We start from the raw sequence: 25072 nt of genomic DNA, 5'->3' as shown, positions 1-25072 counted from the left end.
TGGTGCAGTGAATAACTTGAAATACTTACATGTTTTATTAAATGACCACACAAGGGAGAGAGATATGATGATAATGGAGAGATATAAGTTGCTTCTTCATATACGCACAGTTTAAGTTGAAAAATATATTCAGAAAATTCCAAAGATAACTAATTGTAACGCTTAAAATTCCACCTCTCAATTTCAGGGAAAATGCTAATTCCAACCATTAATAGTAAAACATGTGTTTTTTTGTAATTGCAATTTTCTAAAGAATGGTTAAAGTTCACAAAATCAGGGATGCTCTTCTGCTGCAAATCACTTACTTTAAATAACAATATGAGTTTTAGCATCCTACATTTGGTGAATGGTCACCCTACTCCCAAACGCACCTCACGATTTTTATTTTCCATCATTATGTTCAGCGTTGAATTGCATTTAGTTTGAATACTACATCTACCAAAGTCTAAGTCCGCAGAAACTCGTTTACGAGTGTATCATCATAATGATATTCAATTTCCCACCCTTTTTGTAATTTTTCTGCCTGGTGGCGCTGCCGTGTGTCGACTGTTAGCTTCTAGCTCAATTTCATTAGCGCACAACTGCTATTCAGTAGGCAGTTGGTATTTATGAGTTGTTTAGGGAAGGGAAGTCGACTTCAGTTGATGTGTGTTGATGTTTTGAGTTTCTGTAAATCAACTAAGTTCTTATGTCGAATTGGCAACTTGATTGGTTTTTAAATAAGGTGAAGTTAATCAATCTAACTTTGTTGATCCATACAATCATTCAAGGACGTCAATCAGCTCGTTAATATTTTACTTCGTGAAGTTAGTAATAAGCATGTTTTATATTATAATTTGCTCTTGTGTTGCGTCTATATTCTTTCGAGACATTTTGGAGAAAAGATCATCGTGTCTATTTTTTGATCTGTTGTATTTTAGGCTAATGCCAGGCTGCCTTACCTTCAATTGCAATTTCGGCTCTTCTAAATTAGACCCCAATTATTTCTCTGGATATTTTCCTTAAATTAAGTGCTCTTCTGTGTATTAAAAAAATTAATTAAGCTCGACTTTTATAATGTGCTGCCTAGTTAAGTGTGCGGAAATTTATTTTTTGAGTGCCTTATTTGTACTTATTTATTCAATGCTTTTTACAGTGATTATAGCAGAACAAATGGAAGACTGGCAAAGAGAAGCTCTTCGTCGACACCGAATGGCAATATTGGCTGACTTGCACGTGGATTATGTTTTGGATCATCTTTTATCACGTCAAATTATATTCGAAGAGCACATAGAAGTGATCAAGTTGAAGGTATGATTAATCACTGAAGCACCGAATACGAAATCATTAGCGTAATTCATTGAGTGGCAAATGTATTAAGTTAGGTTTTGGATGGACACAGGCTAAAATGGTGCAGCGATACATTTCGTAGCATCTTCTAACCATAAACAATCTAACCTGACCTCCGGGAATACAATAAGCCCCTCGACAATTACGCATATTTCCATCCCCCTTTCATAACGTCCAACGTGCATACCCTCCTATCCATTCTTGGCTTGCCGAGAATTCTCTCCTCTCTCAGTCTTCAACATTCCATTGCCAATCAAAATGCTCTCCATCCATGGTCCCTGCCTACTTACGATGTCTCCCAACAACTCCCCCTCCAAGCCTAGCACTTTCTTATTGTTATTCCTTTTTGTCTCCTGCACTTATTTCATTCTTTTCTACACCGTCATTACAAAAGCCTCCAATCTGTGGCCATAATCCTGCTTCAATAACAATTGTTCCCAACCATACAGAACCATGCTCAATGGCAAAGTTTTAATTAGCCTTATCTAAATATCTTTCTTCAACGTCCCAGCCATCAAGTCCCTTCTTGTGTAAGCTTCTTTGCTTAGTAAAATTCTTCTTCTAATGCCCCTAATACCTTAGCCGTATTCATCCAAAATACTTCCGAAATAGGTAAACTGTTCCACCTACTCTTGTTGATGAACTCATATTATAATCTTTATCTTAGCTTTTCTTTTTCTCAAAAACTACACATCCCTTGTTTTATTTATATTGATTCTCATCTCATTCCCATCGCACTGATTTTCCAAATCACTCAGCATTGCTTGCAGCCTCTTTGTTAAGCGGCAAAATAAACTTGATCATTCTGAAACCTAACTGATTTTATGAATTTTTCACCAACTTTCATTCCTGTCTCCAGTTTTACCCTTTCCTCCTAAACCATTTCCTCCACATGTATGAATACAACCACCCCTGTCTTAAAAGTTGTTCATGATACTACCCATCCCAAAAAGATATCCGCTGCTTGCATTGGAGCAGTCTGTGACATGCACATGTTACTGATAAGTCTCATATCACTCTTGGCTCTCCATATTCTTCTCTCTCTCCCTATTTTCTGGAATACATTTGTTAATTCTACCCAATTCATTTAATCGAGAATCTCAAAATTTATGAAATAGGAAAATACATCCTGATTTATTAATTGTTTCTCTCTATTTCTACCTCATTATGGCATCATGTATGTCTGTCCCCTTTTTTAACTCAAACTGGTCATCCGTCAACTAATCATTTGCCACCCCTTCTACACTCTGATTGATGTGGTCTAAGTACCACTTTTGCTTCATGTGGGATCCAACTTATTGTTTTACAGTCCTTTGGTTGCCTTTCCTTCCTTATTACAATGGGAACAAATTCGTCTCTGATGAAATGTGCTCGCCAAATTCTTTCCCCATGAGTTCTATGAATTAGTCAACAAAAAAGTCCTTGTTTCCTATCTATTGAAGAAGTTCTGTGGGAATGTTGTCTACTTCCACGTCCTTTTAATTTCTTAAATCTTCAACTCTCTAATTCCGTTTTTATGTCACCATCAAGTATCTCTGGACCAGCTGTATCTTTGTCACATTTCTCTTCATGTTCTAGGATAAATGATTGAGGTTGTTTTCTGTTGCCTTCCTCAATAGTGGTGTGAATGTGACACCTTAACTCAATTGGCCACCCTACTGTGGTTAGATGTCTTTGCAGCCATCTCACTGAGGAACTGACACTGCACTGCAACAGAGACTGCGCTACACTTTGAACTATCTTGATGATCGATGACCCCACCAGAAGCAATTTTCTATCATTGCTCCTTCTGGCACTGCTTTAGGGGTAATCAATTACACAAGCCATTTCACCATTGTTGTCCATGGGGAAGCTTTTGCTAGATTATGTTACCTTAAATGAACAATTGTCTTTAGCACCAGACATTTCCTTGTAACTTGTTCTTTATTTTTTTTTGGAATCATGCTGGCATTCATTTCCCCGGTTTCATGCTTTCTTTTTGATTCATGTAAACAGAATAAAGTTGGCTTCATATGGCTTCACTGAAATAATTAAAGGGAAAATTTCATATTCAACCAGGGACAAATATTTATAGCATTTTTCAATTTGAAGATTCTGTTTTGATATTTTTTGGTTTACGGAAGCACCAGCATGGGCATGCAAGCTTCTTCCCTCTGAGGTGACTTCTTCTTGAGATAGTATCCTTGAACTTGGGAAGGATTTGGAAGAGTTTTTTTGTGATTTGTGGCTATATTCATTACTATCCATTCACTTGTGATAGATGCCCAGGCAAGTTTCACCCCTCTTTTTATTTTTGTCATACCCCTAAGATATTCATAGTCTTTTCCGCTTCTTAAGCAGTTAAGCAGGTTCAGTAATCATTTAACACTTTCTGCTTCGCTGCCACCTTTCCTCTCCCAAGTCTTGCTGGGTCTGGGGCTATCACAGCATTCTTTACATTTTCACTCCCAACTAAAGCAACATCATTTCTGCCAATGCCCTTTCATGAGTTGATGATTCAAAACTTAAAATATCCATACTACATCCAATTTATTTATTCCATCCCCCTCTTTAGGTTTTCCAATTTCCTACTTTGTAGTAAGGTGTGAATTTTCCGAGTCTAAAACTAATTTACTGATAGCTAGGATTTATTTATGATGATCACCTGAGAGGCCTTGCACAGCATCCCCTACCTGCTAGGTCTTGGTCTTTGTTTACAATGACCATTAATCATATTGTGTGTCATACTTCTTTGCATGGTTGCATTTTTCTTGGGATGTCTATCTGAATTTTGAACTCTGTGGTTTGCCATTGCTTTCTGCATCTTAATGCTGTCGACTCTAATAGACTCCTCTGTCTTTTCCTATACTATGTGCTGTGAGAGGCACTTCCCTCTACTCGCTCATCTACTCTCTTAAAAGATGTCAGCACATTCTGTTTGGACATGCCATACCGATAATGACTTGTTAGTAAATAAGTTCGTATCTGCAGGGTTCGTCCGGAAAATAAGTGTACTGAGCTCAGGAAAAAAAAATTATTACACTTTTACATATCTTAAGCTAATATTCCTCAAAATAGGACCCTTGTGAGTCGATACACTTGTTTCAGTGGCGTTCCTGGAACGCTCCCGCGAAGGCATCATCGGGAACCTCTCGAAGACTCGTTGTCGACCTCTTCTCTGCCCTCCACGAACATCTTGTGCCACTGAAAGATCATGTTTCTGGACATGGCTGACTCCCCGTAAGCCTGGTTAATCATACCGACAGTTTCGGTAGACGATTTCCCAAGCTTTACCGCAAATTTGATGGAATAACGCTGCTCCAAAAACTTCGGCATCGCGTTCCATGACATGGGTCGAGCGTGGAGGTTCGCGTTAACAGAGCTCCTCACTACACCACAGCTCAGAGCCGACTGCCTTTTTCAGCGTCGCTTGCCAACATACCCCCCTCCAATCGCAGCCCGTCAGAGCGGTGCTGGGCGTGCCTGGAGCGGCGTGCCCAGCCCAGGAGTCAGTACACTTATTTTCCGGACGAACTCTGTAATAACACCTAGGAAATTGTTTGCCATGAGTATTCCTCTTTTCCATTTCACCTCTGATCTTGTGCTTGTATTTGGTACCTGGATCTACCAATTTTTTGCATAAATTGGTGCATTGAATAAATATAAATGCAATGTGAAGTTTACAGTGACATGGCCAACTTTCAATATAGCACATGAACTTTTATGTGTTCGCTTAAAGACCCTACCCTGTAAATATTACTCTCAGATGGCAGATGATATTAGTATAAATGCACCCAGTTGTTTCTTCACTTAGTGTAGTGTATTTATGATGAACATTTTGTTTTTATTGTAGTTCGGAAGGCGAAATCGTGCACGTTACCTCCTGGATTTACTGCCATTGCAGGGAAGTAATGCGTATTCTGAATTCATTGAATCATTGCAAGAACCATACCAATGGCTAGCTGACCTTCTTCGAAAAGAAAGTGCAGAAACTCTTACTAAAGCTGAATCCAGTCAGAGTATTGACTCTGGAAATGTACAAAATCAACAAGTGATTCTGAATCCAGGAGAAATGAAGCAAATGCTTGAAAATGTAAGTTGACCTTAGACCTCAGAAAAGTAAGATCACCTTTGTAAATTCCTCTCGGGTCCTCCACGGGGCTATATCGTCTATATTGACGGACATTTCGATGTCCGACTCAGTCATTGTCTTCAGGGCTTCCAAAAGAAAGACGATGACCGAGTCGTACATTGAAACGTCGGCCAATATGGACGATATAACCCGGTGGAGGACCCGAGAGGAATTCACGCAGCTGATACGCCGGGAAAACACCAAATCTTTTAAGGTCACCTTATTTTTCAAAGAATCTCGAGATTTTCATGGTGTGAAAATAATTACATCTTATTTTATTTTGAATTGTAAATACATTTATATGCATCACCCTCAAAATGATCTCTTACTTAATGACCCTATTATGCTGCATCCAGCATTTTCAAGAAATTATTTTATATTTATTTGGTGACATTTGAATACCACTCCTTGGAGTGACTCACTCACTAAAAATATTCTCCATAATATCTCCATATACTATAATACCTTAAATTACTTTGCACTTAAGTAAGTAATGAGAGCTTGCATTTAGTCAATCATTCAATGAATTTCATTGTTAATATACTTAGGATATTCATTGAATGCAATAATACGTGCATGTTCTTGTTCTATTATACTCTCTTTTTCACTAATTTTGTAGCAAATGTTGTAAGTTATGCCTCTGAAGGCAAAAGGTAACCTCAAGTATTTATTCCAAAAAATATGGTTGACAATAATTTGACTTTGAGGCCTCACCACTAAGAAACTGGCCGGCTCAGCCATGTATGTCGTGCCCAGCAACCAAAGAGGAGAGGGTTCACGAGTCATCAGTGCATAAAATACTTGAAAAGGGTGACTGACAACAGAAGCAGAGAAGAAAATGTAGAAGGACTGAAACAGTAAAAACACAGACTTTGGATGTTAGGACTATGTTGAGGAGTGTGAAATTAGTAAATAAAAAATCAAGGGGAGACAGATATTTTGAGCTCTGAGGCATGATGAAATGGCTGTTGGATTGATAATTAAAGAGGGATATACAGTGGAGGGAATGAGAGCATAAGCACTGAACAAAAAGGCAGGAAGAAGTGTGGTAAACATAAAACAGATGTGTGATAAAATATTGTTAGAACTGAAGTAAAAGCTAAACCAACGTACTTGGTAATACTTCATGTTTACATGCCAACAAGTAACAATAGGGAGAACGAAATAGGGTATATAAGCAGGTAAAGGAAATAATTGTATCTCTGAGAGGAAATATTTGATAGTAATGGGAGATTTGAATGTTGTGTTGGGCGAAGGGAGGAAACGGGTGTGGCATATGGTACTAAAATTCAAGGTCAAGTATTGACATCGGGGAAAAAGCAGTAGTGTTGTGGCAGAAGATAGCATTTATCATAATTTACACTTTGTTTAAATACCACAATAGGAGTAGGTATACATGAAAAATGCCTGAGACTCAGGAAGGACTTAGTTTAGGTACAGATTTAGGAACATCATGATTATTTTCACAGTTTACTGGGAGCGATGAGGACTTTGACCATAATTTAGTAATATGAAGGGTAATGTCTGATTCAAAAAGATAAAGCACAGAGGAAGGAAGCAGGAAGTGAAATTTGGAAGCATTAGCAGGAGCGATGAGAAAGGAGTATCAGCAGGCAGTAGAGAAAATTGAGTGAGGGCATGGAGCTGGGTACTATAGGGAAAAAATGGGTACATATCAAATAAGGGATATCAGAAGCTACTAAAGAAAACTATGGGAGCAGTAAATAGGAAAATAACCTGGAAACCTTGAGTTATGAACAAAATGATTAGGGAGATAGGTGAGAGAAGGAAATGAAAGAATGTAAATTCAGAGTTAGGTTGAAGGAGGTGTAAAGAGTTAAATAATAGACTGAAGTGGGTAACAAATGGAACAAAAGAAGCTTGGTGAAAGATTTACTTTGAGGATTTGAAATGCTTAACAAAGTGTGATGAAATGGTGCACTGCCCAGTGTGAAGACATTGTCAGGGAGTAAGATGGGAAAATCTGTGATAGCAATCAAAGATGAGTGTAGAAAAATATTAGTTGAACGAGAGAAGTTTCAAGAGAGATGGAAGAATAGTATATCAGAAATGTATGTGTAAAAATTGTAAGGATATATGGAAAGTTGTAGTTTTAGGGGAGACAACTGGCAGCTGAGGTCATTTACACCATTGGGGAGGGATGGTAAAGGAGGAAGGGCGGAGAGAAACCCGGCATCGGCATTAGCCGATAGAGGTGCCAAGGGTTCTGCAGTTTCATGTCCCATCTGATAGATGACATTCTTATTCAAAATTTCAAGTCTCCACAATGCACCTCAAGTAGAGAACTGGATAATCTGAAAAAATCTGCCGTCTTAGGACCAGAAATGTATTCGAATGAACATTCCCAAGGCCTGTTAGAGTGGCTCAAACGAAGCAGATCAGATTTTTTCCATTGATTCATAACTGTAGATGAAACTTGGATCAACCACTACACTCCTTAGATGAAATAACAATCAAAATGGACTGCGAAGGGTAAACCTCTTCTGAAAAAGTCTAAGACGGTTTCATCAGCCGTTAAGGTGAGACTGTTTTTGGGATAGTTACAGAATTGTGTTCATCAAATATTTTCAAAAAATACAATGATAATGGGAGATTATTATGCATCATTAATTGACAAGCTGAAGGCAGAAAATGCCCAAAAATGACCACATTTGAAGAAGAAGGAAGTGCTTTTCCATCAGGGCAACATACCTGCTCACACTTTGGTGGCCTCCATGGCTAGAATTCATGAATTACCATTCAAATTGGTTGATCACTCATTATAGTCACCAGATCTGGCCTCCAGTAACTTTTTCGTAACCTTAAAATTTTGAAATTTTCATTGGATGAGGACATAATTGCTTACATATGAGTAAATGTAATAGAACTCATAAGTGCCTTTATGGAAGAAAAAGATGTCAACTACTATTTGAAATAATTATTAACTTAATTAAAGAATTATTAACTTAATTTACACATTGGAATGGGTATATGAAAATACATAAATCCTTTAATGCCCTTAAATCATATATATCAATGAATAATGAGGCATCTTTTCAAGATAACTCCGATGAACACCTTTAAAATTTCAATTACTTCTTAAAGTATGAAATCCTTAGTATCAACTGATGCTCACATTTTTTTCACTGAATACAGGATTGTAGCCTCCTTTGGAAATGATATTCCATCAGTTGAATTAACCTCGAGCTCATTGGATGAAGTAAAAGCCAAGTCCAAAAGTTATTATGATAGTTAAAAAAATGGTTCATACTAACCTATTGTCAATGGGGGATACTAGAATAATTCATTCCCTACAAGCGTGACAGGTTATCTCTATGCATGCTTTCATAAGTGAGGCTTATAATGTTCCAATTTATTTCATGTAAGCAATCTAAATGTATAAGTTAGGAATAGGCTATGGAGAAATGTAATATTTGGTATAATAATGCATTGATATGAAACCTTTGTTAACCAATGCTCATGGATAATTGTTCTTTTTTGTTTCAGGTTGGCTTACTTTTGCGTGCTACTGGAAAATTGATAAATTTATGCAGTGATGTGCTCGCAATAGTTAAAGGGAAATCAAACAATTGTGTTTGTGGGCAGAACCCTATTAACTTTCCTAAGAATGAGCCGACAACTCAGCATGCCCACAAACAGATAACACTGGATAGATTGAGGGGAGGTAATGGTGGTAGTGAAGATGAAACTGTGCTATCGGGGAAAGAAAATGCTGAAATTCCACCTCCAAGCCTTTCCGTCCTTTTTGAAAATTCCCTTGATCTCAATGGAACTAAGCCCTCCAAAAATATTGCAGCAGTAGACAATATTATAAATAGTATTGATCTTCATGAAGACAGTAATGATGGCGTGTTTGGAGGCGGTGTCACCTGCAGTGAAGAAAAATGTGATAAACCCAAGGCTAGCCATGGGGAAGGTGGACTCCACAACGGTCTACCAGATTCAGGTATTACTGAAGATCAGGTTACGTCTGTAATACAAGGGGGGATATCATCCATTGTAAAATCATCTCAGAAAATAGGATCCCTGAATTTCACAAAGATGATAAAGGCTGCATGGCTTCATGGTGTCCACTGGGTAGGTTATGGTAAGTGGTGGAAACCCAGAAGCCATGCAGCCTGTATCATCTTTGTAAAATTCAAATTTTTTTTATATTAGTTGAACCAGAGAAGGTTCAAGAGAGAGGGAAGGAATATACATGTAAAAGATTTGTATGGTAAAGACATTAGGCCAGCAAGCTTAGAAATAGAAAGAGAATATGATGTTCATGCAGATAGCGTAGGTCCAGGCGTACTCGATGGGGAGATAGAAAGGTCTTCCAGGGAATTGAAATCAAATAAGGCCAGGGGGGTAGACAATGTTCCTGTAGAACGACTTACGAATAATTACCCACAGACAAGGGCCAAGCCACAGTCATCGGCAAAGAGAATATGAGAAAAAAGTTTCATCAGTCTTCCAAGATACATCCTGCAGAGTGCTGAAGACCGATCTCTATGCTAAAATGGTAAGAGATGCTAAGGAAATCATGTAGAAGTTCTCAATTCTATGTGGGGAGCAACTACTTCCCTCTGCTACCAAATCACCAAGAGTATGTCTTGCCTAAAATTCATAAGGAGGACATTCATGCCTTATACTACCTTGATCAAAAAGTTCCCGGAATAACCACCGTGTGGCGCTCCCATCGTTCCGATTTGAGTTCTGTTTTTTTGTTAAATTGGTACATCTGTTGTTGATATTCCCTTTAAATCTTAGTGTCATAACTTGACATTTGCAAAAGTTACGGTCGGTTTTCGGTATGTCCATCAGTGCTTCCTGCGATTTTTCCATTACTTCCTCTCGGCTGCTAAAACGCGTTCCCCGTAATGGTTTTTTAACTCGATTGAACAGAAAGAAGTCACAGGGAGCCAAATCAGGTGAATTCGGTGGCTGTTGGATGGTATTTGTTGCATTTTTCGTCAAAAAATTACGAATAATGATAGCACTGTGCGACGGTGCGTTATCATGGTGCAAAATCCACGAGTTTTCTGCCCACATTTCTGGTCTCTTTCGGCGAATTGCTTCACGCAAACGTCTCATAACGCCCAAATTTGCTCTTTGTTTACTGTCTGGCCTTCTGGCAAAAATTCATGATGCACTACACCGTTGTAATCCATGAAAACCGTCAGCATTGCCTTCTTTTTTGACTGAAAACGACGTGGTTTTTTTGGTCTCGGCTCATTTGGTGAACGCCATTCACTTGCCTGATGTCTGGATTGCGTGTCGTACTCATAAACCCACGTCTCGTCTCCAGTAATGATCCTTTTGATGAATGTGGGATCGGATTCAGCCTCGCAAATCATGTCTTTTGCGACGTCAACACGGTCTCTTTTTTGCATGAAATTGAGGTCTTTTGGCATGCTACACGACGGAAACCCAAATCATTAACCACAATGTCTTGGGCGGATCCATAGGCAATGTTCAAGTCCTCCGCTATTTCTCTGATGGTTAATTTGCGGTTATTGACCAACATTTCTTTTACTTTATCAATTTTTTCACCGACTTTCGATGTCGATGGTCTGCCACTGCGTTCATCATCTTCGATTGACTCACGACCACTTCTGAACCGCTCGTGCCACTGGTAAACGACCGTTTTTTTAGAGAATCGTTGCCGAAACACTTTTCCAACATTTCCAACGTCCGTGCGCCACTAAATCCGTTTTTTACGCAAAATTTAATACAAGTTCGTTGTTGCAAATTTAAATCCATTTCTGAAATTGTAAAAAATCGCCAACACACACAGAGATAGATGTACTCTTGGCTACGTAACTTTTGCAAATGTCAAGTTATGACACTAAGATTTAAAGGGAATATCAACAACAGATGTACCAATTTAACAAAAAAAACAGAACTCTAATCGGAACGATGGGAGCGCCACACGGTGGTTATTCCGGGAACTTTTTGATCAAGGTAGTAGTATGCCAAATTGATGCCTTGGCATGCTACATGGTGAGACACCTCACACAGCATCTCCAACTTCACATCAGGAAGACAATGACCTTCGTGAAGAATTTATCTCATTTAATGAAAATTTCAGAAGGGGTCACCATCAATGATGAAGGTATCATGGTCAGCTTTGAAGACAAATCCCTCTTCACAAACATCACTATTATGGAATCCAAGGAAATTATCAAAAAGCTCCGATGCCAGATGTTCTCAGAAGATTTCTTCAACTTAGTGTACTTTTGTCTTCGTAACTGCTCTTTTACATGAAATGGGAGATTTTAAGCACAAACTGAGGGTGTAGTAATGGGTGGCGGTTGAACCTATCACTGCACCCTCAGTTTGTACACATTTCTCCATTTGCCACCACTGATGGATGGTGGCAAATGGAGAAATTTGAAGTGGAAGCCATAGCAGTATATTCCAAGAAACTCAAACTGTGGCTGAGATATGTGGATGACACTTGCCATCTGACCTCATACAGCCGAGCACTGGCAAGCATTCCTTGAACACCCAGCATCATACCTTAAAGTCACCATGAGGAGGTAGAGAATGACCACCAACTGCCCTTCATGGATGTACTCGTGAAAAAGAAAAACAGCCGGAAACTTGGGCTTGCTGAACGCAGGAAGAAGATACACATCGACCGCTATCTAAACACCAATTCCAATCATCACCCAGCCCAGAAAGCCTCCCTATTGGTGGCACCTGTGCATTGATCCTGCTACCACTATGATGCTGAGTTGATGGCAATCAGAAAAGGATTTTCTGAGCCAAAATGGCTTTAGTGGCAAATTGATAATGGAAAGGGCATTTTAGGAAGAGAGATGGCAACTGAAAGCAGAAAACGGTAAAGGAATGTGACAATTGTTCTCAAAAGGACCTGCGAGGCAGATGGAACCAAGGCTCACATCATCATCCTATTTGTCCCTGGAACATCTGAGAAAGCTTTAAGGGTCCTTAAAAAGTATTGTAATTCAGTTGTGTGAAAAAGATTGTGTATATTTTACCGGTACCCAAAGAAAGTTTACCATCGCGGAGTATGACCATCATGGAGGAGTATTCTTTTTTCTGTAATCTACCGATTAAGGTAGGTTTTTGGATGGACACAACTACCAAATAAATATTTTGTGACTCCTAACAAAAAAAATCCGGCAACCTAATCTACATCAGGTCCCTCTTCATCTCTGAGTACTTCCTTCCTCCCTTCATCCCATCCTACATCCCTCTCCTGCGCCTGCCCTTTCCTCGTTTGCCTAACATTCTCCCCTCTATTACAGTTTTCAGCATCCCACTGCCAATTACTATGCCTTTCATCCATTTTTCCTGCGTCCATAGGATTTCTCCCAGCAAACCCCTTTCTCCACCCACCATACCTTTCTTCATTTGCTTTCCTTTCAGTCTATTTCACCTTCTCCACACCCACATTTCAAAAGCATTCCAGTCCACATCTATCCTCCTGCTTCAATGACCACGGTTCCGCGCCGTACATAGCTACGCTCTATATCAAATTTTTGGTTAGTCTTTTCTTAATATTCTTACTCAACGTCCCTGTAATCAACTCCCTCCTCCTTGTGAAAGCCCTTTTGCATATCGCAATTCTTCTCCTTACGTCCCTACTACTTTGACTGTGTTGGTCCAAAACACTGCCGAGGTACGTAAACTGTTCTACCTGCTCTAGTTTTTGCCCTCCTATTTTAATATTTAGTTTAGCCTTTTTCTTTCTGGAAAATCACATAACCTTGGTTTTATTAATATTGCTTCTCATGCCATATCTGTCGCCCTTAATTTTCAATTCACTTGGTAATGCTTGCAACCCCTTGCATGACTGACTAACTAAAGGTTGGACATCAGCGAACGTAACTGATTTTACTAATTCCCCGCCCACTTTCATTCCTACCTCCAGTTCTTCCCATTCCTCTTAAATCATTTCCTCCACATACATGTTGAACCGCAACGGTGATAATGTGCAACCTTGCCATACACCTCACCCTAACAATGCCCATCCGGACTCCCTATTCATCACTCACACCTGAGCAGTCTGAGACATGTACAGATTGCAGATTAGCCTCCTGTCCCTTCAATCTATTCCTATTTTCTTCAATATACTCATTAGTTTTTCCCAATTCACTGTATAGAATGCTTTTTCAAAATGTACAAAACAGGCAAATACATCCTGATTGTATTCTATATTCCTCTCGTTCAGTGATCTCATTACTGCAATGGTATCACGTTTACCTTTTCCCTTCCTAAACCCAAACTCATCATCCCCTAAGTAATCATTTGCCCTACTCTCTATCCTTTTGTTGATGATCCTGAGAATAACTTAGCTATGTGGGATATCAAACTTATTGTTCTGTAGTCCTTGACGTAGCCTTTACCTTTTTTGGGATAGGAACTAACACTGATCTCATGAAGTCTTCCAGCCAGATTTCTTACTCATAGATGCTATGAAACAGTCCATATAGAGTCTTCCTCCCACATTTTCATAAACCTTTTATTAATTACGAAGAAATGTTATCTACCCACATGGCCACGTCATGTTCTCTTTCCATGTTTAACCTTGTTGGCCTAAATTCTTTACCGTACAGTTCATATATATATTTCTTCCATCTGTCTTGGATCTTTTCTGTTACAACTATTATCTTACGCGACTTATCCCTAACTGTCAGCACATATCTTCCCTTCCTGTTCCCGTTAGTGATTTAACTTTGCTGTGTAGTGCTTTAATTTCACCCTTCCTCAGCAAACTTTCCATATCCTCACACTGGGTTTTCCACCATGCTGCTTTTGCTATATTCGTTGCCTGCCTCAATTTATTATTTAAGTCTTTGTGCTTCATTTTGCCTGACTCTGTGTTTACCGTCTTCCATTTTCTCCTCTCATCCATCTTTGTAATCATCTCATCCGTGATCAACGGTTTCCTTGTCTTTTTTCCGTTTACGGTTCCTATAGTATCTTTTGCGGCTTTCGGTATCCCTTTCTTGATAAATTCCCATTTTTTTTATAGTACTCAGATCTTCACCATCCTCCATAATTTTCTCTGCAGCCTGCTTATTCTCCTTCCTTGTCAATCCATTTAATACTCCTACATTCCTTTTCCTAACCCGCCGCCCCTGCCTTATCTTTTTGAAACAGATGCTACATTTCATAACTAAATTGTGGTCAAAGTCCGCATCTGCTCCTGGGAAGCTGTGTAAATTTATCGCACTGTTCCTAAACCAGAATATAATATAACCTTTCTGAGTCACCTGGCATTTTCCATGTATACCTGTGCCTTTTGTGCTGTCTAAATCAAGTGTTGGTGATGACTAACCCATCTCTTGCAGAACTCAATTGCATTATCCTCATGGTCATTCCTGGTGCCTAAACCATAGTCCCCCTACTCATCACCATCTCTCCTTTCGCCTACCGTCACATTCCAATCCCCCATCACTATCAAATGTTTCCCTGCAGGAACACAGGCGATTATGTCCTCTAACTGATCATATATCCTATCGACCTCTTCCTCCTTATGATGGCTTGGTGGCATGTATGCCAGAACAGTGACCAAGTTTGTCGGTTCTGCTTTTATCTCTACTAGTAAAATTCTATCCGTGGCTTGTTCTATGTTAATTACGCATCTTCCTACCTCTTTATTTAATATTATGGCAACCCATTGTTGGCTCTCATCCCCACCGCTGTGTATTATTTTATAATTATCTCTCCAGTAATCCCCACTATCCTTCCATTTCATCTTGCATAGGCCTAAAATATCTATACTTCCCCTTTCCATCTCTCGCTTAATATTCTCTAATTTTCCTGTCCTCAACATTGTCCTAACATTCCACGTTCCTATTCTAACTAAATTGGCCTTCTTCCTCTGCGTCTTCTGTCCTGCAGCTGTCGGTTTTCCCTTGCAAAGTATTTCTTGGGGCGATTGCCACGGAAGCCTTGCCTCCTCTGCTGCCAGGCACGACACACAACTGATTGGGCCTAGCCCTGTAGTTGCCAGGACTCATATTCTCTGAAGTTTCCATCATATCAATCTTGGGAATGATAATTGAGTGGTTTCCCATTGTCTTCCTCAAAAGTGTTTTTAACATGACACCATCACTCAATGGCCACCCCACTGGGGTCAGATGCCTTTGCAGCCGGCTCACTGAGGAACAGACGCTGTGTGGACTACTTTTCGTCTGGCTCCTAACCTTCAACCTATCTGATATGAGTGACCCTACCAGGAGCAATTATTATTACTCCCGCCGTCACAGCTTTAGGGGTCATCGGAAGGCACAAGCCCTTCCACCAAATCAAGGTTGTAGTTCATGGGAGGGATTGAGGATTATATTGGGTTCCATATCCATGTCAAAAATAATACTTTGGAGAGACTTGAAGAGCTATGAATGTCTGAGCACCGGAGAGCCAGGAAGGAAAAGTTGTTCGGCTAAAATAATAACTCACAGACAAAATTTGTAGCCTTCAATTGAGTTTTTTTATTCAATAGTCTAACTTGTAAATACTTATATTTTGGAAAGAGAAAAAGCACTTGAGCTTAAACACCATCTTTTAGGATCATGGTATTCTTCAACTAATATAAAAATTGTCTTGTGATGTTCTGGTGCTGCAAAATTATTATAGGTAACTGGAGGGTATGTTATGCCATTTTAGTTGAGGCTTAGAAATGTAACTAATTGTAATCTGTGTCATCATCCATAATTTACCTTAAGTGATGGATCGCCTTAAATAATAATTGAAATACAAACAAATTGTAATGAGTATTTGTGTGGGTTTCCATATTTCTGTCTGATTAAGACTCTCAGAGTTGTAATGCTTGAAATCAAACACTTCCATGGAAAAGTTTATTGTTGATGTGCAGATCTATCTCTGTGGGGATGAAGTTTTGTATCGTTCACATGACTTTCTTCAGGTCTAATCAAAATCCTGTGATACATTTTCAAATGATGAATAAAATGATCAGGAGTCGTTAGTGGCTTCTGAACATATCTCCCCAAGAGATATGAAATGTCATCATCACAATGAGGGGCTATTGTCATGAATGAGCCCAGGAATGCTTGACCTCCAACTCATTGCACTTATGAAGAATTTATCATTCTCTATCTAATGGTCTCATTTCTCTCTATTCATGCACAGCTAATGACGTATTGAGGACACCATCTAGAACTTCTCAGAGGATAACCGACAATGATTCCAGCAGAGAATTACATCCTGATGTAAAAGAAATGCGGACCTTTCTTGATGTTCTTTTTGTATGTGTTCACTTGAAAATTTATATTGATTCTGGTTTCAATTTAAATCGGAGGATCACTATTTGAATGCCAGCAACTGATTTTTTATTGTTTTTTTTTTCAGGATATGCAAATGAAAATAGGAATAATAGAAGAATTTCTAAAATTACCTGCAAGAAGGTCTGTTGAAGAGGAAACATTTTTGAAAGTTGAAACTTGAATAAAGTTTTAAAAGAATGAAAAGAACTTGTGCCTGAGTTGTTACTCCTATATTGGAGTGGATGAAAGTTAACTTTTTGAGCAAGATAACTTAGGGGTTGCAAAAATATGTAAAACCTACATAATATTTGTCCTACAGGAGTACAAATCTGTGAAATTTTAGTCATTTTATATAATTATTACTTTATTGGTACATTTGAATGTTCAAGTCCTGCTAATTCCATTGGTGGACTTGTCAGCAAGTGTCATGTTTTTATAATGTGCAATTTTTCCCTGATTTTCCTAAAACAATTGATGTAAAATGTTTTCTTTTAAGTAATGATCAATTTACATTCTCATAAAATGTAATGCAAATGACAAAAAGATGGGAAATCAGGTGATTTTTAGCATCAAATTAACAGTGAATTAATTTTGAAACATGCTGAAAGTTATCAATAATTGTGCACTGTTAAAAATGCCATATTTTTTTACTTTGAAACTATTATACAATTTAGACCAGCAAGGGGACAGCATGCAATGAAATATAACACTAACCATACCAGTTCTGGTATTCAGGCTCTAACTCGCATTAAATGTGCATTTATTGTTCATAAATTATTTTAGTTAATGTGTCAGTTGCAATTTGAGAATATTTTATTGCAATGCAATCTGTCTCAATGCTGAAGTAAATTTGTGAGCTATTTAACTGCCTCCAAGTCTATCTGTGATTAAATGGTTTTTAGCTCTTTATTTTTACTACGTAAAGCTGTTACTTTTTATTGATATTGCCAGGGCATTGTGGAATATGAATTCAATTATTATAATATACCTCCAGTAAAATTTCTGATTGAGTTTTATTTAGTTAATTTTTTTGGGATCTTGTATTTGTGAATTCTTTTGTGGAACTTGTGAAAAAGGTACATGCAAGTTTTATGGAACATCCTATTATGTATATGTGTGACTTGATGGAAGAAAAAATGTAGGGCTGAGGGAGGAGTTAAGTAACTACTTTTGCTTTATTGAATAATCTTTGAGAGTGTTCAGGGTCTTACAAGTATTCTCCATTTTTGCTAATTTGTCTAAATGTTTTGGGAAAGTTACCAAACTTCTTGAACTGACCTAAATTAAGTTCCATTTTATTTTAAAAGTTATTTATTTTCCAGTTGCACATAGGATATGGTTTATACATCAACATCAGGTATAATAGATACCTAAGTGAGAAGTAGTGAAGTACTATAAAGACACAAAGGCCCAGATGTAAGCCATTGGTCTATTTAGGGTGAATGAAAATGTCCCCTTTATTTTTCCTCAGTAATAGCTAGTCATCATTAGTAACTACTTTTGTGTCTGGGGAAGACATGATTTGGTATTTGACCAATGTCATCAGTGAAACCTGGTCAAACCTAGCCATTGGACTCCCATGTTGACTGCTCTTCAATTAGATATAATTTCTGCTTTCAACTTTGTAGCATGTCAATTTCTGTGGGGATGAACAAACTTGATGCCATCAAAAATAGAAGTTCATTTGTTAAATATCCTCTGTATAGTTTAATTATATACTCTCCCATAAAGCTTAAGAAAAGGTATTAAATTAGGTTTCAATGCTTGATCAATATACAAGGCTACCTTTTCGCAGTATTTGGTTCTGAAATGATCATTAGATTGACTTTGTGTTACAATTTATTTAGAATGTGATGTATTAATAACCTTTATCACATGTCATTGAGAAACACGTACTTATAGGCTCGTTTGTCCTCAACATAATTCCAGAAAACACATGTAACCTTAGTTGCACCAGTATTCAGTCATGTTGCTGCAGGATTACATTCATTAATTGGAAGAGGTGAGGCTTAAAGATAATTCCTTTTAATAATTATATTTTTTTTCTGCATTTTATGTATCTTCATTTTGTTGTAGCAGATGCATAGGTGAGCATGTGGTGCATAGATGAGCTGGTCAACGCAATATTCCTAATGCTCATGGATTCTTCTTTTGGTAGATTAAATGGTATAATGGACAACTCTTATATGAGAATGTTGAAGTTGACAGAAAAAGGAATCCTTTTGTGGTTCAATGGGAATCGGCCCTTGCCAAAATCTGGCTTTAGTTGTCACTGGAAAAGGTAACCCACTCACCCTCCACAGGATGAAAGATAGACTATCATAGAAGCAGTAATATTGTGGACGGCATTGAAAACTAAGCACATTTTGAACCCTGGCACAAGAAACCTCATTCAAGCCCAATCGAAAAGTTTTAAGTTATTAGGCAATTTGGGGCTAATCACAACCATAATCCACTGAAGTGCCAGATAGCATTGAAAACAGCAACAAGTAATAGTTTGGTTTCCAATATGACTAAAGAAACTTCTATCAATTTACTAGGCGTCTTTATTGCAGTCTGGCTCAAAATGTATCATAGACTGACTTTGTGTTTCTGTTGTATCTAGGCTGAGATTAATTATTTAATTGATGGAATGAATAAAATTTTCAGGCATCCTTTGGCTGACTTATTCTATTTTTCAAGAACAATATTGAATCCAGTGCAGAAGAACAGGATGATGACAAAAAATAGGAGTTAATTTTAAATCATAAAAAAATGGGCTTCAGATGTATTTGTGGGTATTCATGAGGTGCATACATTTACCAAAGTTCATCCTTGTCACCAGTGTAGTTAAAATCTTACAACAGGTCCTAATTTTTTACTGGGTGTCTTGTTATATTTTCATATTGATAATGACATTCAAAACCCAACCTGTCCAAATGAAAAACTTCTTCCCTCTATCACTGCAGCTAGGAGTGAATTGACTAAAATTGCTTTGTTTAGTAACCTTAATATGGTCTGGAACGGTGGATTTTCACTTTTTCAGATGACACTGTCATCAACTTGATTTTGTGAATTTTTTTCTTTCGATTATCACATCCATTGAGCATATTTATATAAAAATCAATAAAATACACTAATTAATTAATTTTACATGGCTTGTTATCTGTTGCACTGAAATTTAATTATCTCCTTGTTTCTCATCTTTCAGATATGCAACTTAGGTTTTTATTTACCTTTTAGCTCCATTAATTTTTCTATATGAGTAGTTTGTCTTTGGATAAGATATACCCAGTTAAAGAATTTCAGTCTTTCATCTATCTTCCTTCTCTCCAGAAATGAATCTTAGTGACATCTGGATGTTTTCAAAATTGAAGATATCATTGAAAGAGACCTGTTTTGAGTTTATGCAAAAGGTGATGGTAAGGATGAGTACCATTACAAAGAAGCCTTTCAGAAGTATTTTCAGTGGTGGAAGGATTGGTGAGCCAAGTCTGTGGAGGGCAAGGGGCGCTATTTTAAGGGGATTAGGGACCCAATTCATCAATAAGTAATATACTTATAAGTCAAAGTTTGAATGCTTTTCAGTTTAACCTTTAAAAATGTGATGACTCGAACTATTGCAATTCCATATGTTCTGAAGACATTTTTGCAATAGGTTAAATTTTATTCACTTTTATAAGTAATTGATAGCAGGTGATAGTCCAGGGGTAGAGCATTGGACTACTGGAGGAGGACCTGTGCTCAATTTCCAGGTATTCCTCTGTGAGCATCCTCAGCTTCCACAGAGCTGTGTGATTTTTTGGTTGCAGAACTTCCTCGGAAACCATAGGCGGCAAGGGAAAAGATCTGGCCTTCCTTCCATGTTTTTTGAATTTCGCACGCCAGTGGGCTTAGTATTGGATGAACTCTACCATTACCTATTATACAGACCGAGTTGATTTCTGTGTTTATGGTGTTTTCATATGTACTCTATGAGTTACAATACTCTACTTTTCTTTTCGAAATAGAAAAGCCATTTGGCGTCCTGTATTTTAAGATCATATCATACCTGGGACTAAATTTCATGATTTTCAAGTATATTTTTTATAATATTTTATCTATGTAGTGGAAATATTTAATTACAGTTTTCTAAATATACTAGCGATTCCCTTTGCTTAATACTGGCTTTGCCTGTTTCATCAATGTGTTTTTATTAGGTACTTTATATATTTACGTAATTTATCAACAACATAATTCATTTTTAATACTGGACATTGGAGTGATATTGGTGAATATTATTTTGCTCTACCACAATCTTTTATAATTGAATTCCTTATATGCAAAGCTAGTGCCTTAGAAAACCGGAAGCGTCATTGGAACGTTAATGCCTCCTGATAGAAAGTAGCATTTCTTAAGTAAAATGTTATTGTAAAAATAAGATTTGAAATGCGAGACCAGTTTGTTTATAAATATCATAAAACTATTTTTTAATTGAACTCGTTTTTTCTATTCTGTTCAATAATTATGTTACGGTCAATGCTGTTTTTTCTCTAAACCTCACCTAAGGCATTTTGTTATGTCAGGGGTTTGTTTTGGGAGCATAAAATAATTTAAATATGAAGAATATTTGGAATAAGGTATTCTAGCGAAGTGGTACTGGTGCATGCGACACCAGTCGTATCAACAGGCAATGTTATTTGAAACAACGCCCTCTTCCAGCAAGTTTCTCAAAGAATATATTGAAGGGCTTGTCACGGGAGTAAACATTCCATGGTACGTACGTTACGTACTAAGTGTATTTGCAGTTGTAACCTACTACCAAGCAAAAACATAAAGCGCAATGTCTCATCATGGAAGAGGTCCTTGTTACGTCTCTATGATAATTACAAAAAAATTTAGAACACTTTTCTTAAATACGTATTTCTTAAAGGGCATGGACAACATAAATGGAACCGAAATGACCATAGAAGAAATGATAGAGCCAAAAATAGGCCAATGGTTGGAGACAGGGCGAAAGAGGCCTTGGATGATATTAACGATGATTCCCCGGTGTTGAGAAGCTTTAGGGTGTATGCCCAGGAGTTGGATCGCAAGCACGACAAGTATGAGCGACTTGTAAAAATCAGCAGGGATATTACCATCGAGAGCAAAAGAATCATTTTCTTACTACATTCTGCGGACAAGTAAATATGATACCATGATCTTTCAAGAATATAATTGTGCTTTAGTGGATTTTGAAATTTATTGCCTTCCATTTGCTGTTATATAGAGAGAGTAAGAAGGCTGCGGCACTCTCTGAAGCCGAAGCGCGTCTTGCAAATTTGATCAGCACTCATTTCAAAAATATTGCGAAAGAATTAGAAGGTGAAGATCCTTATCAATTTGTACGTGCGTATTACCCAGGTAAGCTGAATGTCATACCTCTATTATGAACACGGTTCGGCAGCATAACTTGCCTGGTACAAGGGGATTTGAATTCGAACCAGCAGATAATGCTGCTACACCCTGTTTAAATATGATTCAAGGCCAACAGAAGTTTTTGTGTGACTTTTACCATTTACTGTCAAATTATCCAAACAAATGTAGTTTTATTTATTTGTTCATGTAAATAATGAGACTTAGTAACTAACCATTTACATGTTTACTAACTGCGGTTGTTTTGTTTTGAACTGGGCTAATAAAGATCTAACTTCCAGTTAATTTATCTTAGGTGCACGAAATTAAGAATATTTAATTAATTCTTTGAGAGTTCTGATTTTGGCTATATGGTGACTACTCACGTGGTGGTTACGTCACTAAGTGATTAGTATTCTAGATTGAGAAGGTAACCTATTGAGGGTTCATATGGGGAAATACGAAGCACTTTCGTATGCATTTCACTTCAAATGAATTAGTCAAGTTTGCATTAACTTTCCGATAGATACCATTTCATTGATGATTTCAATACCTGCAATGAACTGATGTGAATTGAACTCCAACTAGCATTACAGGAGTATGTTGAAGCAACTACGTTCTACCAGTATTTGATGGACTCAACATTATGCCATTGGAAAGACATTCAGAAAAAGCTTATTTATTCCGTCACAGCAGAGAAAAAGTGTGATGAGGATGCAGAAGGTGAAGAATTAACAGGTGATAATCAAATTCTCATACTGGTGTTGCAAATATTTCTCTTTTTTTAGTTGAGATATATATTTTTTCAATGACTTAGATCCAAAACCAGTGGAAGGTGATTTGACGCTCAAGGAAGCTGAACTGGTGGCTCTATTGCCTCCTATTGACTATGTCATGGGAGTGGCTGATCTGACTGGGGAACTCATGAGGAAGTGTATCAATAGCTTGGGAAGTGGTGACATCTCCATATGCCATCAAACCTGTTCTTTTGTGAGAGAAATTTACAGGTAATGCCTAAGAAATAAACAAAATGATTTCAGTGGGCTAAAATCAATGGAACACTATATATATTTAACTCTGTGATAAAATTTGATTCACTGTGTGACGCTGATGACATGGTACCATCAAAATAAACAATTTTCACATGATTTATTTCATATTCTTCAAATTCTCATTCTGTATTGTTTCTTAGGACTTTAAGCGTTGAGTGACTCAAGTGTCAATTCACTAATAATGTTAGAAAACCAGTTTAGGCCACTTAAGGAATGCTTTTTGTGTTAATCTTGTGTGGAAAATCGGAATCTTGGTCAAGGTGTATGATTTTTTACGTTGAAGTTTTCATGCTTGTATTAATCATTTATTAAGAAGTGAACTCGAAAAGAAAAAAAGGGAAAAAAAAGAAAAAAAGGGGACATCTCAGCATGCTGATGGGAATCTTGCATCAGCTCTTATTTTCTTCTCTTTGTATATTTAAGTCTTGCCACAGAATAATTGATTCAAATGGCCAAGAAATTGTCAGTGTATTGGCTATAGGATTCTCTTGTGACAATTTCTTCAACAGCCAATAGCTCCACATCTTCTACTCAAATGGCCAAGTTTGAAGAGAGCACTTTTGTATCAATATCATATCATATCCATAAACCTATGACTCATCACCTGTTATGATCTTGGACAAGAAAGTTTCATCCTCTTCAGCTTGATCAAAGAGTTCCTGCCAGACTTGAACTTGATGTTATTTCTGGTTTGCTGTCATCAGGCGAAACATGAATTTGGCAGTGACTCGATGCATCCTCAATTTTTCAGCCAGGATTTAATAGTACAAACCAATCAAGTCACCAAACTCTTCTGCAAGTTCCCTGACGGTCAAATGCCAATTAACACAAACGAGATCGCTCTCTATCTTGATGTTGGGGGTCATCAGTCTATGTTGATGATCTTCCGGAATGCTCATTGTCTTCATTGATTGCCACCCCTTTTTTAACCGGGTAAACCACCCACCCATAACATGCCGAACATTTCATAGCATCCTCATTATAAGCCTTGGTAATCAAATCAAAAGTTTCTGTGAAGGATTTGCTGAGTTTCAGGCAAATTTCACAGAACAGAGCTGCTCCTTGAAAGAGCTCATTTTCCCTGATTTGATTTTTTGCCACACTCCACGAGGACTCTTTCACATAAATGGCTGTAACTAATCAATAAAACAAGATATCAACAAAGTGGTTGAAGGCAGTTATTCGAGAAGTTTCTGTTGACATAATGCCTCCAAGCAGATTTAAAAATAACTATCTCGAGGCATGTTATTCTGAAAGTCAGGAACCTTTTGAACATACCACGGACGATTGGCTTTAACACCACTACTGCCCTCTACTGCTATACTGAGAAACAAAGATTGGGCCTTCCTGATATTATTCCACAGTTTAGTGTCCCTAATTTTTTTTGTTCACAATTCTTCATTTCAGGCTTTTATTTCCATAGTAAATTGGATTGGGAACATAAGTTGGCTTGAATTCCTGTAATATTTTGAGATATTAACCATTCCACATTCATAAAATGTTTTTTATATACTATAATGTATTTTAGATTCATTACTTTGGCATTTTCATGTGGTGTTTAAAGTTTGAACATATTTGATGTGGGAGTTTCTTATTGTTTGGTTTTACAAAGTATGGCTGTCACTTGATTTTTTTTCTTTTCCAGAGGATTCCTAGGAGTTGAGTACAGCAGTTGTGGGTACCTGGGTTCCAAACTTAATGTTTTGCGGGCAAGTCTCGGGAAAATGGAATCTTCATGCTATGAACTTACTGTCCGTGGTACCGAAATACCTACTCATTTGCTGGCGGAGACAATTACAAGGAAAGCTATTGGAGATGATTTTAATGATGAAGATGAAGGTTTTTACTGAATGTGGAGTCAGAGTCTCACTTATTTTTATTGTTCTTCTTAAATGTGATAAGATTGTGTGTCATTCTTGATATTTTAATAAACAATAAGGTAGCATTTTTATCTATTTTAT

At 37.6% G+C, this 25072-nt stretch overlaps 2 protein-coding genes across 5 annotated transcripts; both read left to right on the top strand.

Moving 5' to 3' along the window:
- Positions 1-582: 582 nt before the first annotated feature.
- Positions 583-17707, top strand: LOC139690591 (uncharacterized). The gene is made up of 6 exons (XM_071588071.1): positions 583-724; positions 1136-1290; positions 5162-5401; positions 8948-9407; positions 16571-16686; positions 16790-17707. Exons 2-6 carry the CDS (start codon positions 1153-1155, stop codon positions 16883-16885), a joined length of 1050 nt encoding a protein of 349 aa, XP_071444172.1. The 5' UTR covers positions 583-724; positions 1136-1152; the 3' UTR covers positions 16886-17707.
- Positions 17708-21331: 3624 nt separating this feature from the next.
- Positions 21332-25072, top strand: Trax (Translin associated factor X). Of its 4 annotated transcripts, none has more exons than XM_071587845.1 (6): positions 21332-21438; positions 21596-21848; positions 21935-22068; positions 22648-22797; positions 22877-23066; positions 24757-25072. In XM_071587845.1, the coding sequence occupies exons 2-6, from the start codon at positions 21661-21663 to the stop codon at positions 24959-24961; spliced, it is 867 nt and encodes a 288-aa protein (XP_071443946.1). In that variant the 5' UTR covers positions 21332-21438; positions 21596-21660; the 3' UTR covers positions 24962-25072. The 4 variants fall into 4 exon arrangements, with proteins under 4 accessions (XP_071443946.1, XP_071443945.1, XP_071443944.1 ...); XM_071587844.1 differs by having other exon boundaries at positions 21395-21524; positions 22648-22782; XM_071587843.1 differs by having other exon boundaries at positions 21395-21524; positions 22889-23066.

Source organism: Hetaerina americana, unplaced genomic scaffold (assembly GCF_022747635.1).
Source record: "Hetaerina americana unplaced genomic scaffold, ioHetAmer1.1.p SCAF_3, whole genome shotgun sequence".
Classification (NCBI taxonomy): domain Eukaryota; kingdom Metazoa; phylum Arthropoda; class Insecta; order Odonata; family Calopterygidae; genus Hetaerina; species Hetaerina americana.
This window is presented reverse-complemented; position numbering and strand designations above follow the sequence as displayed.